This window comes from Neolamprologus brichardi, chromosome 13, assembly GCF_056152115.1.
Source record: "Neolamprologus brichardi isolate AB-2024 chromosome 13, ASM5615211v1, whole genome shotgun sequence".
NCBI lineage: Eukaryota > Metazoa > Chordata > Actinopteri > Cichliformes > Cichlidae > Neolamprologus > Neolamprologus brichardi.
In genome coordinates, this window is record NC_142116.1 from 32,801,010 (window position 1) to 32,814,279 (window position 13,270).

The 13,270-nt window shown below is 41.0% G+C and overlaps 1 protein-coding gene and 1 pseudogene across 1 annotated transcript; both read left to right on the forward strand.

The window, feature by feature from the left end:
• The first annotated feature begins 1,871 nt into the window (after positions 1 to 1,871).
• On the forward strand, positions 1,872 to 4,832 carry LOC102795064 (acidic mammalian chitinase-like). Its single transcript, XM_006809218.3, has 11 exons — positions 1,872 to 1,926; positions 2,019 to 2,045; positions 2,150 to 2,354; positions 2,489 to 2,545; positions 2,778 to 2,943; positions 3,136 to 3,260; positions 3,369 to 3,492; positions 3,581 to 3,763; positions 3,880 to 3,996; positions 4,092 to 4,224; positions 4,585 to 4,832. Exons 1-11 carry the CDS (start codon positions 1,902 to 1,904, stop codon positions 4,830 to 4,832), a joined length of 1,410 nt encoding a protein of 469 aa, XP_006809281.3. The 5' UTR covers positions 1,872 to 1,901.
• A 4,210-nt stretch (positions 4,833 to 9,042) lies between these two features.
• LOC118455919 (G2/M phase-specific E3 ubiquitin-protein ligase-like) lies at positions 9,043 to 10,143 on the forward strand (annotated as a pseudogene).
• Positions 10,144 to 13,270: the final 3,127 nt, after the last annotated feature.

Below are 13,270 nucleotides of genomic sequence, written 5' to 3' on the forward strand. Positions count from 1 at the left end.
AAAATTCTATCAGGTATCATATCATCCTAAATTTAATTAATGAATAACCATGAAACCAATTGAACGTTTCCTTGGCTGTGTGTGGGATAACTGTCTTGCTCAAACGTCCACCCTTGTTTCATCTTCATTATCCTGGTAGATGGAAACAAATTTTTATCAAAAATGTTTCAATACACGTTTCCATTCACCCTTTCTTCCCACTGCCGTGTGCTGAAAAACAGCCCCACACCACGATGTTCCCACCTCCAAACTTCACTGTTCTTATGGAGTTTCTGGGGTGATATGCAGTGTTTTTTAACACCCAAACATCGCGTGTATTATGGCATTCAAAAGCAAAGTTTAAATGTACTTCAACATGCTTTTTCTTCAACACTGGAGTCTTACGCAGTGAGCATGGCGGTGGAGTGAGTAACTTATTGTTTTCTTTGGAACAATTGTACTTGCTGATTCAGTGTCTTTCTATGATGTTCTTTGCACTTCTGGATTATGGCCCCAACAGTGCTCACTGGACCCTTCAGTAGCCTAGAAATTCTTCTGTAACCAGTGCTATCACTATGTCCTCAGAGAGCTCATTGGTTTCATCAATCATGAGGTGTTTCTTATAGGTTATAGGCCATCAGTTGGGACTGAACCAGCTAATTACTAATTCTTGACAGAATTGCTTTCTAGTTACAAATGGATTTCTGTGAGTGTCTTGACTGTTTTTTTGCAACTTCCTTTCTGTGTGTGTTCAATACTTTTCCCCCTGTATTATTTCTTATTGTTTTGCCTGATTTATGGACATCTATGGTTTGATTTCTTTGCGTGTGTGGATTGGATGGGTTGTTAGCAATTGAATTCTGATAAGAATTTCATGTCAGTAGCACCTTTAGAAATATATTTATTTAGAAAATTGGTGACATGTTCTATACTTACTTTACCCCCTGTATGTAATATACAGTGGGGCAAAAAAGTATTTAGTCAGCCACCGATTGTGCAAGTTCCCCCACTTAAAATGATGACAGAGGTCAGTAATTTGCACCAGAGGTACACTTCAACTGTGAGAGACAGAATGTGAAAGGTGCAGGTCTACAATTCTTTTCCTGGTGTCCTTCGAAAGCTCTTTGGTCTTGGCCATGGCGGAGTTTGGAGTCTAACTGGTTGAGGCTGTGGACAGGTGTCTTTTATACAGATGATGAGGTCAAACAGGTGCCATTCATACAGGTAACAAGTGGGGGACAGAAAAGCTTCTTACAGAAGACGTTACAGGTCTGTGAGAGCCAGGGATTTTCCTTGTTTGAGGTGACCAAATACTTATTTTCCACCCTGATTTACGAATAAATTCTTTACAAATCCTACCATGTGAATTCATGGATTTTTTTTTTCACATTCTGTCTCTCACAGTTGAAGTGTACCTCTGGTGCAAATTACTGACCTCTGTCATCATTTTAAGTCGGGGAACTTGCACAATCGGTGGCTGACTAAATACTTTTTTGCCCCACTGTACTATATAATGATACGATATGTGACCGGTGACCCAAGGTACACCATGGTCATATACGTGCCACATTGAGTAAATTATTGCCTAATTTACTAAGCTAAGACTAAGCAATCTCTTATCAAAGCATGTCCTAATAATCAGTACACTTATAACCTGGACTGCTATATTGTCTTTGTGTTCGTAGAATAATCAGGTGTATAAAAGGCCAAACTTTGTTGCAGCTGTTTGGGTCTTTCTTCTGGTTTGACGGTAAATGAACAAGGGACACAGCCCTTATTCTCTCTTAATCATGTTTTCTTTTTTTTTGCTGGTGGGTCGGTGGGTGGGAGGTTGTAGCTTTTATAGTGTTGCTTGATTTGTAGAACTGACATCATTTTTTCTCTTAGAGTCATCAAGTGAAATATTAAGAAGTCACTCTAAGATGGCCAGGCTCACAATTCTAGCAGGTATTTTGGGAACTTATTGCATGCCTACAATATAAATGTAAACACTGACATTTATTTTATCATGCTTTTGCCAACATTCTCATTTTTCTTAGGTTTGTGTCTGGTGATGAGCCAGCTGGGTAAGTTTTTTTTTCTTTTTTGTTAAAGAAAATAAATTTTGATCATTATTTCTGTATCGCTACTAGGACCTGTGATTCTTTTATATTCCTTTGCACCACCACAGGATCTGCCAGCAGGATGGAGTGCTACTTCACCAACTGGTCCCAGTACAGGCCTGGAGATGGAAAGTTCCTGCCACATAATGTGGACCCTTTCCTATGCACCACCCTCATCTATGCATTCTCCATCATCAACCACAACAATGAGCTGGTTACCTACGAGTGGAATGACGACGTCCTCTACAAGGCTTTCAATGATCTGAAGACCAAGTAAGTGGATATTATCCTATAGGTCAGAGGTAAAGCAAAACACAATACCTCTTGAGCGTATCGTGTCTTTAAGAGTTTTCCACTAAGATATTACAGTTTCTTTAATGATATTACAAGTTTTCTGCTGTTTCCAGGAATCCCCACCTGAAGACTCTCTTGGCCGTTGGTGGATGGAACTTTGGGTCAACACAGTAAGAAATACTTTAAAGAAAGAATATTATTTCACATTAGGACAATGGTACGTAGCTAACCAAATATTGTGTGTAAACCATCAGTCTGAATCAAATCAAAATCAAAAAGAAGTTTCCATTATTAAACACAGCAAACCTTAATCACAATTCTCCTGTTAAAGACATAAAGCAGTAAGCAGATATTACTATAAAGATCAAATGTTAACTTGGTTTTTGTTTTGTTTTTTTGCAGGTTCTCCATCATGGTTTCTACTGCAGCTAATCGTCAGAAGTTCATCCAGTCTACTATCAAATTTCTGAGGACTCATGGATTTGACGGTCTGGATTTGGACTGGGAGTACCCTGGATCCCGTGGAAGTCCTCCTGAGGACAAACAGAGGTTTACTCTGCTCTGCAGGGTGGGTATAGATCTCCATTTTTAAAAATCTACATCTCATTGATGTTGTTTCGTTTGCATCATACTTGAATGGTAAATGCTAAATGGACTGATTCCACTAACCTTCCAATCAGTAGATGATCTGCTATACCTCCTAAACTACAGCCACCCCATGGACTCCATTCTTACACTGTTATGTGGTGCACTTTTATAGGAACTTGTTGCTGCCTATGCAGCTGAAGCCCAAGCTACCGGCAATCCCCAGCTCATGCTAACTGCTGCTGTTTCTGCTGGAAAAGGAACCATTGATGCTGGATATGAGATCGCTGAGATAGCCAAGTGAGGGTCCTGCTTTATAAACCATCTTACTTCGTGTTCTACTTTTAGAAATCTGACAGTTGTGCAATGTAAGCATGCAAATCACTTTTTATGTTTATTTTCTTGCAGAGAATTAGATTTCATCAATATAATGACCTACGACTTCCATGGAACTTGGGAGCAATTCACTGGACACAACAGCCCTTTGTACCGTGGATCTGAGGACTTTGGTGACCTTATCTATTTCAACACTGTACGTAAACAGTTAAAACTGAAATAAAAAGAATTTGAGACATACCTTCTTATGAAATCAAACTTCACCTTTTGTTTGACTTCTATAGGACTATGCCATGAAATATTGGAGAGACAATGGCACCCCACTGGAGAAGCTGAGGATGGGATTTGCATCTTATGGTCGTACCTTCCGTCTGACATCATCAAACACTGGTGTTGGTGCTCCAGCTAGCGGCCCAGCATCAGCTGGTCCATACACCCGTGAAGCTGGATTCTGGTCTTATTATGAGGTACATTTCTTAAGGCTGGAGTTTAATCATTGCCTCATGATGTATATCATGAGTTGCTTTGATATTTAATGATATTTATAAAACGACAAATGTTAACCATGTAGTCTGTGCTGTAGATCTGTACCTTCGTGAAAGGCAGCACCATTAACTGGATTGAAGACCAGAAAGTCCCCTATGCTTTCAAAAACAATGAGTGGGTAGGATTTGACAACAGGGAGAGCTATGAGACCAAGGTAAGTGAGAAAGCTTGCATCATTTCTTTATGTTTAACACATTTATGTATGTACAAGATAGTGATATCAATGTCTGTTTAATTTTTCCCCAATAGGTACGTTACCTGAAAGATCAGAAGTTTGGCGGGGCCTTTGTGTGGGCTCTTGATTTGGATGACTTTGCAGGAAAATTCTGCGGGGAGGGTACCCATCCTCTGCTCTCCCATCTGCACAACCTTCTTGAAATTGGTATGCCCAAAGCAGATTTATATAGATGAATTATTTTAGTCTATATATATTTAATAAATTAGTGTGGAACTGTTATCATAAGAACCTCTGTAATTTAGATAAGATGTTACTACAACAGTCAATAAAAACACAAATATGTTCGATACAGTTTTGAACTAGTAAAACTTTTGTACGAGGGCAGTAAATGTTCTTCATGTAGCAATTGGAGTAATGAAGAATTCATGTTAATAGGTCAACAGTGGGTTGGGTTAGGGTGAGGTGTTGTTTTAGCCAGTCACGCATTAAGGGATTCATGCTTATTGATACACATGAATGAAAAACCACCAGTAACACATATTTCCTTTGATCTGTACTGTCCAGAGCTTCCCCCACTACCCTCAACCACCACCCCAAAACCTGGGGCAAGCACCACTTCTCCACCCAGCACCACCACCACTACTACCCATGCCCCAGGACCTGGATTCTGCAATGGGAAACCTGATGGCTTATATCCCCACCCAGATGACAAAGCCAGCTTCTACATGTGTACTGGTGGCAACACCTTCGTGGGGCAGTGTGGAGCTGGATCTGTCTTTGATGACAATTGCAAATGCTGTAACTGGCCTTGAGCCTGGAGCAGAGGCATTGTGTATTACATCTGGTGCAAACATCATCTATTAAAGGGACTAAAGTGTATCAGTGTATCCTCTATGTACACATTCATTCACCTATATAACTCGGGTCCTTGGATAGATAGATAGAGTTGTCATAAACAGGGTATAACTCGCGTCATCAAAAATGAAGGTCTCAGTTCAGACATCATCAGCCTAATAGTGATTTTGTCTCGTACAAAAAGCAAATAAAACAAAAATAATGTCACAGTAGTCACCTCAGCTTTGAATAAAGTGTTAATTACTGCTTAGAGTTTCTAACCTTGCAAAATGCACTATATTGCCAAAATTATTTTCTTTTCTGCTTTCACATGCATAGAAGTTTAATACAATGTTGACCCACCCGTTGCAGCTATAAAACCTTCAACCCTTCTGGGAGTGTTAGTAGTGTATTTATGGTAACTTTTCACTATTTCTCTCGAAGCACATTTGTGAGGTCAGACACTGTGGGATAAGCTCTGCTCTAATTCAATCCAAAACTGTTCTATTGGGTTGTAGTCAGGACTCTTTGTAGTTCAGTAAGATTCTTCCACACAAAATTTGCTCAACCATGTCTTTATGAACCTTACTTGGTTCACTGATGCAAAGTTATGTTGAAACTGGAAGGTACGGTGGCCATGAGAGGCCAAATGGACTGCAACTTTAGAAAACACCAGAAAATAGAAAAACGCTGCAAAAGGACACATAAACACCAAAACATGCTAAGCATTGCTCTGGGAGACACTTAAAAGAAGTGGAGAATTTTTCAGATTTGTGAGGAATGAAAATACTATAGATAAAAAAAAAAAAAAAAAAAAAGTTTTTGTATCTGGGGCAGCACGGTGGCACGGTGGTTAGCACTGTTGCCGCACAGCAAGAAGGTCCTGAGTTCAATTCCAACATCAGGCCGGGGTCTTTCTGTGTGGAGTTTGCATGTTCTCCCCGTGTTTGCGTGGGTTCTCTCCGGGTACTCCGGCTTCCTCCCACCGTCCAAAGACATGCAGCTTGTGGGGATAGGTTAATTGGATAATCCAAATTGCCACTAGGTGTGAATGTGAGAATGAATGAGAGTGCAAATGGTTGTCTGTCCCTGTGTGTTGGCCCTGCGACAGACTGGCGACCTGTCCAGGGTGTACCCCGCCTCTCGCCCTATGACAGCTGGGATCAGTGTTGGGAAGGTTACTTTTAAAATGTATTCCATTACAGAATACAGAATACATGCCCCAAAATGTATTCTGTAACGTATTCCGTTACGTTACTCAATGAGAGTAACGTATTCTGAATACTTTGGATTACTTAATATATTATCATGCTGTTTACAACTACATGAATGTACTATTGCTGTGATTTATTACTGTTACTGAAGGTCCGCGGCTCCGAACCGTAGTAAAGGGACCTCTGGCTAATACGGTGGGTTCCCTGTCGGCTTGTAGCCGAAAACTAGCTTTACTTTGTTGTCTGGGTCAACTTTGCTAGCGAGAGACAGAGAGAGGCGTTGAAAGGCTGCTCCAACAGAACTTATTGTTTCGGAGGAAAACACGAACACGGTGTACAGTCGAGTCTTAATAGCTTACTTACAACTGGGCTCGTCAGGCTCTCTTCTTGGCTGCAGTGGTTATTATTATATTTACATGCTTCCAGCTCCCGTTTTTGCTCGATGACAGCTCGTACTTTTCCTTTTTCTCCCTCCCTCGCTCACAGACGCAAACGTGTATGGCAGTCCATTCTCCCTGCAGCACGGACTACACTGCCCATGATGCTACATTCTTTAGAGCTATACCTGTAGCATTCTGCCTATTAGCTTAGCACAACAACAACAAAAAGGCCTCTCTCACCCAGGAAACACGCAGAGAGAGAGCGTCACCCTGTAACCATGGCAACCATAACGCTGCCACCTGGAACAACAGAACGTAGCTGTCAAACAAAACCCAAACAGTCCTGACCCGCCACAATATGAAACAGGGAAGTACCGCCGTGTAATCCATTTATTTCAACAAAGTAACTGTATTCTAAATACCACCTTTTTAAACGGTAACTGTAACGGAATACAGTTACTCATATTTTGTATTTTAAATACGTAACGGCGGTACATGTATTCCGTTACTCCCCAACACTGGCTGGGATAGGCTCCAGCGCCCCCCGCAACCCTGAAAAGGATAAGCGGAAGCGAATGGATGGATGGATAGATATAGGTTTGCTATTAGATGTTAACTATTAGCCTGAAAATCTGTCATCTGTTGAAACACACATGAGGGTTTATATGACTGCTGTTTTGCTTTAGGTGAAATAAACAACTAAACTCAGACAACTTGTGTTTTTCAGGGCAAGATGCATTGTCCATTCTGTGGGTTTAAGTTTGAAAAATAATTTCACTGTTCATGTGGGAAAAAAATGCTTTGTACTGGCTAAAGCTGCTGCCACAGCAGCAGATCTCAAATACTCAAGAGGTAATACTTTCTGCACCAGCTGTTATCTTTTAAGTCTAACTAGTTTAGTAAGAAAATAAAATGAAGAGGGCAAGACTTGTTCACATGTTTGGTGTTTGAATTTTTCAGATCTGTATTCATGTATAACCAAATAGTGTCATAAATGAACAAATGTGTTTGTAGTTGGGAAATTTTAGACATCCGGTGTGATATGACTGATAAATCTACATTTCTGAAAGCAAAAACGTGTTTGTGGTGGATCTGACTGGGAAGAGGTGGTGTTTTATGTATAATATATTCATATGTTTTTCTAGTATTAACTTTATCATGTTTGCTTTTGAGTTATATACAAAGATAAACTAATGAAGAGCCTCTTACTATCTCCCTCTCATTCCCTCCTTTCAGCCAAGTCATTTGTTCAGCATTTGTTCAAATACCCTGAAGGTAAAGAGCCTGAAAGGAGGATGCTCTCAAAATCCAAAAAAAAAAAAGAAAAAAAGAAAGAAATCAAAGAAAACAGTGAAGGTTTTTATTAAAAAAGATTTTAAAACTTTTATTTTGTTGTCTGACAACAGGTTTTCAACCTGTGACCACCATCTTTTTTCTAATATGTAATCTGTATTTTTGCTGGGATGATGAACAAAACAAAGACTGACATGAGACCCATAAGAGGGAAAGCACTACCATTAAATGTTGAACCAAGCTGGTAATCTGAGAAGCTCTTGGGTGCTGCCATTAAAAAACTGAAAGACTCAACCATGAAATCAACCATGATATGGATATGGAAGATACATCCTGCTCTATCCTGCTCTAAAAAAGAAAATCCAGGATCACCCTATATGACTGAACTCTACATAGAGGCCATTGGAAAGACTTACCAAAGAATTACACTATTTGTTTGTGTCCTAGAGTATTTCTTGTCAGAAAGGGAGTATTAAATATACTTGACATTGGGCTTTGTTTTTTGTTTTTATTGTTAAAGATTTTTGTGATTAGTACCTTGAAGATTTAACCAAAGTTTGCTTTCACCAAATGTGTTGAACAATATATAGTTACACTTAACTTTAAAGCATGAGGCAACTGTGTTGAATATGTGCAAGATGCTTACATAAATTCAAGAGAGAGCCAATCCTTTTTTTTCAGTGCACAATCCAGGATGAGACAAAGAACATCCAAGAATACATCACGAAGATGGCCCCAGCTGACTGTGTGCTCAGTGAATACCTCAGGCAGCAGAAACCCAAGAAAGTGGAGGGAGACGAGGAACCATCATGGAAGGACAGGCCCCTGCACGGTATGTACCACCGGCAGATAGAGGAGGTGGCTGATATCCAGAAATCCTACCAGTGGCTGGACAAAGCTGGACTGAAAGACAGCACAGAGGCACTAATCATGGCAGCACAAGAACAAGCTCTGAGTACAAGATCCATAGAGGCTGGGGTCTATCACACCAGGCAAGACCCCAGGTGCAGGCTGTGTAAAGATGCCCCAGAGACAATCCAGCACATAACAGCAGGGTGCAAGATGCTAGCAGGCAGGGCATACATGGAACGCCATAACCAAGTGGCCAGCATAGTGTACAGGAACATCTGTGCCGAGTATAACCTGGAAGTCCCGAGGTCTAAATGGGAGACGCCCCCAAGGGTGATGGAGAATGACCGAGCTAAGATCCTGTGGGACTTCCAGATACAGACGGACAAAATGGTGATGGCTAACCAACCAGACATAGTAATGGTGGACAAGCTGTACCGTAGCGATACCGAATGACAGCAACATCAGGAAGAAGGAACACAAGGGTTCTCTCAGAAAAACACTATAGCATGCTCCAAACACCAGGCTACTATTGATTCATAAGGACACTGGAGGATAAGAAAAGTTGTAGCTGATTACATTCAGTGGTACTTTATCTAGCAAAACCATCTTCCCATCCAAAGGTATAAAATTCGAACTATTCTTTGCCCATTTGACAAAATCTTTTTATAAGATTATATGGTTATTCTTTTATTCTAATAAACTTTCTATTTTGTTCAAGATCTACTCCACTTCCAATAAAGAAGGAAAACAAATATTAGAAATGCAAAATCCTTTTCAGGGGGACTTGGCTTTTTGTATCAGGATGAGTGTCTTAGGTAGATAACAATGGTGGTTAATTTCTTAACAGAGTGTTTTGCGATTGTCACTTGCTTGCTTGTGGAGGCAGATTAAGCTGTAGGGTAAGGCAACACAACCTTGAGCAATAACAACTAATCATTTTTTTAATGACACTGTTTCATAGGTTCAGAGAAGGTCTAGCAACACTGGAATTTGTTAACCTGGAACATCATCCCTCACTCTTCTTCTCATTCATGTGCTACACTGAGACCAAGCTGACAGCTGATGCTCTGCAGAACATCTTCCATGTGCAATGCAGTCCACTTGGCAGCAGCAAGTGTCAAGAGGAGCCAAGAGTACAAAGGTACTGACAAGACTATCTGCTTTCTGTAGAAGGTATTAAATTTGCTGAAAGTGCAAAAATAAGTATATTTATCTTGTGAACAAAGTGTAATTGCAAACTTTTGTCAGTTTATTCTGATTATAAATAACTCTTTCCACCTATTTTTAGATCCTCACAGAGAAATATGTCTCTAGAAGGCATCCTTATGTTTGCAACTGGACTGAGGGAAATTCCTCCAGCAGTAATTCAGCTGAAGCCACAGCTTCTTTATCAGACCATCTCACACTTCTCTGTAGCAGAAGTTTGTGCAAATACAGTTCCAATCAAAAGTTTAAGACCACTTGAAAAAAGGGCAGGTTCAACATGCAACAAGAAGAAATGGGAGTGCGACTATTTTTTGAGCATGCACTTTATTGAACACAATGCTTAAACTAAAACATGCTGTTTTACAGCTGATCAAAAGTTTAGGACCACACCTCCAAAAAACTGTAAGTGATTATTCTCCTGGAAGAAGTCCCTTGTCCTTCGGCATTGTGTGCTGTAGCGCTGTCCTGTTGATAAACCCATAAACCCAGTTGTCACCATACAGAGGTGGGCCCTCAGTCATGAGGGACGCTCTCTGCAACATGTGGATATAGCCAGTAGCTGTTTGACACAGCTGCACCTCCTGAAGCTCCATTGTTCCACTGAAGGAAAAAGCACCCCAGACCATCATCATCAAAACATATCAGGTGGGATCTGCTTGTCTTGCCAGTAACGTTGGAAACCATCAGGACCATTAAGGTTACATTTTTTCTCAGAGAATAAAACTTTCTTCCACCTTTCAATTTCCCGTGCTTGGTGCTCTTTTGCAAAGTCCGAATAGTCAGTTATGTGGCGTTCAAGGAGACAAAAGATTGAAGATGTTTTTGATTTAGAACACCTTCAGTCTTAGATGCCGTCTGATGGGTATGGGGCTTCAGTCGGCACCACCGAAATGCTACAGAGGATCAAGGACAAAGGAGGATCTGCCTAACTTTCAACACTACTTCTTAGCAACTATGCTACAATTCATCTCAGGATGTTTAAAACATGCCCTCTTAGATGAGCCCTGGCTAGATGCAGAACAGGCACTATGTAATAATCTAGAGATTTCAGACCTACCATTTATCAGCTCAAACATCCAACGACATGAATGCTTTAAAAGCATCAACAGCAGCTCTTCTCTGACAGCATGGTGGGAGTTTCTAAAAAGGTCTTCATTAATCCCATGCAAATGTACACCTATCTGGAACAACCCTGACATACTACAGAACAATGATATGATTAACTTCCCAGATTGGCGTTGAAAAGGAATTAAATACTTTGAATATACATTAGAAAGAACAGACTTTATTCCGCTTGACAGACTAGTTACACAGCAAAACCTCTGGTCTCAGAAGTGCTCAAAAACCTTTAAATTGATTAGATATTCCAGCTTACAATTAATACACTACAAAATACTACATAGAGTGCACTATACAGATCAATGGATGTTCAAGATGGGTGATGTTCGTCTTCTAACAACTGCTCACACTTTGGTTCTGTCCACCAGGGCTGGATTGGGACAAAAAATCAGCCTGGGCATTTTGACTAGAGACTGGCGCGTCATCCGCTGGTTTCCTCTTTCTGGTGCAAAGTGGGCGATAAACAAACAAGAGACAAAAACCGATCAGCTGATCATTGATCAGTTTCATGATTGAAGTAGCAACAGGAGAGGGAGAGGAGAGAATGAGAGAAGAAGAGGCAGCTGACAGCGTAACGAAACAGAATAACTCCAGCTTTGTGTCTTTTTCCATCCTAGCTAAAGTACGGGACAAACTGTGCTCCTTTTCAGCTCAATACGAAAGGCGTAATATTTTCTCTGACTACGTCTCTGAATTCCGTTTTTTACGGGGCGGTTGGCAACTCTACTAACTAACCTTATGAATAAAATAAAGTTCACTATCAGTAACATCATAGCACCCAAACAGCTGTATAGAAACTCCATCATGCTAGCTAGTACGCAGTACGAGTTATTGTAACTGACTGTAAAAAGTCAGCATAACGAAAATAAACTACACCTTAGTTTATATCTGACCCAGATAGACTGCAGGTCATAACTTCTTACCTGAAGTTCAGTTCACCTGACACTCGGACTGGCGGCCACCTTGAGTCTCTCCTCCTCCTGCCTCCCGTTTCCCTCATCCACTTGCTGGCCTCTGTGGAAGCTCCGCCATAGCCACCACCAAACAGCTGAGTTATTTTTACACATCTGCCAGCATCTGGCCAATCCACCACCCTTCACTGTTTATACTGTTACAAAAAAACCCCATTGGCCCATAAAAATGAAAAATCACCATCGGCCCACCGGGCAAATGCCCGATGGCCAGTCCAGCTATGCTGTCCAGCAGTTCAGAGGTTTTTCCCCTGGATATGTTAAGACTTATCAAAGTGTGTGAAATGTAACATTTCAGCCTTCACTTCAGTTTGCTTGTTGGGCAACTTGGATGACATCACTATAGAGACGAATGCAGCCCACATGGTTCTCATTGCCCTATGCATTGCCAAGAAAACTGTTCTTACCAATTTAGAGACTGTCTGATAGAACATATTAGTCTTGATACAACCTCTGCTGCCATGTTAGATCAAGCCCTCTAGGCTCCGTTGATCAGCTCCATCACCTAGTCGGGGTGGGGGGTCGAGGTTTTGTCCCACCTTTGTCAGTGCAGTTGGGAGGGCCCCTAGTCTCGTCAATGCCTGCTTCATGTCCCGGGGGACAGGGCTATGGCTCCCTATACCCTACCTACTATTAGACAGTTAAATGTAGAAACCTTGTGAATACAAGTGCACACACCTGTGTACAAACAGGTACTCACAGACACACACGTTCTTGGTTGGCTGTTGCCTCTAAACATATCGCGTGTTGACCGTCAATACTTATTCTTTACTTGTCTTCCCCAGGGCAGCTGTGGCTACAACTGTAGCTGCCTCCACCAGTGTGTGAATGTGAGAGTGAATGGGTGGATGACTGGGTGTGTAAAGCGCTTTGGGGTCCCTAGGCGGGACTAGTAAAAGCGCTATACAAATACAGGCCATTTACCATTTGTGCTTATGTTGGTTGTTGCGGTTTCCCTGCTGTGTTGCTCTGTTATTGCTTTTCTTTCCCCAGCAGGTGATTAAACAGATTTTTAGGTTGTTTTTTTTTCTTTTTCTCTCTTCTCCTCTAATCCCCTCTAATTCCCTCTCTTTCTGTTAAGCCTCCAAAATTTAATTCTGTTCATCTGGACATCGCTCATTCAGGTAACTTCTTCAGTCTCAGCTGACTGCAGGTTTCCCCAATCTTATAAACAGCACATTTGCACAATGACCTCACAGCCCACTGAAGGAACAATGGGCTGTGAGGTCAGTTCCTTCATCATGATTATGCAAATTCTTATGACCATTGATCAACAATAGTGATGGGATTTCCGGCACTTTTAAGAGAACCGGCTCTTCAGCTTGTTTTGTTGCTTAAATTAATTTATTATTAACAACAATATAAAATTATGCACAAAAGG

Excerpts from the sequence above, each read along its gene's own strand:
- LOC102795064 (XM_006809218.3), top strand. The coding sequence starts at position 1,902 with ATGGCCAGGCTCACAATTCTAGCAG. Across the intron at positions 2,046-2,149 it reads TCTGGTGATGAGCCAGCTGG|GATCTGCCAGCAGGATGGAG; the intron begins GTAAGTTTTTTT and ends GCACCACCACAG. Across the intron at positions 3,493-3,580 it reads ACCTTATCTATTTCAACACT|GACTATGCCATGAAATATTG; the intron begins GTACGTAAACAG and ends TGACTTCTATAG.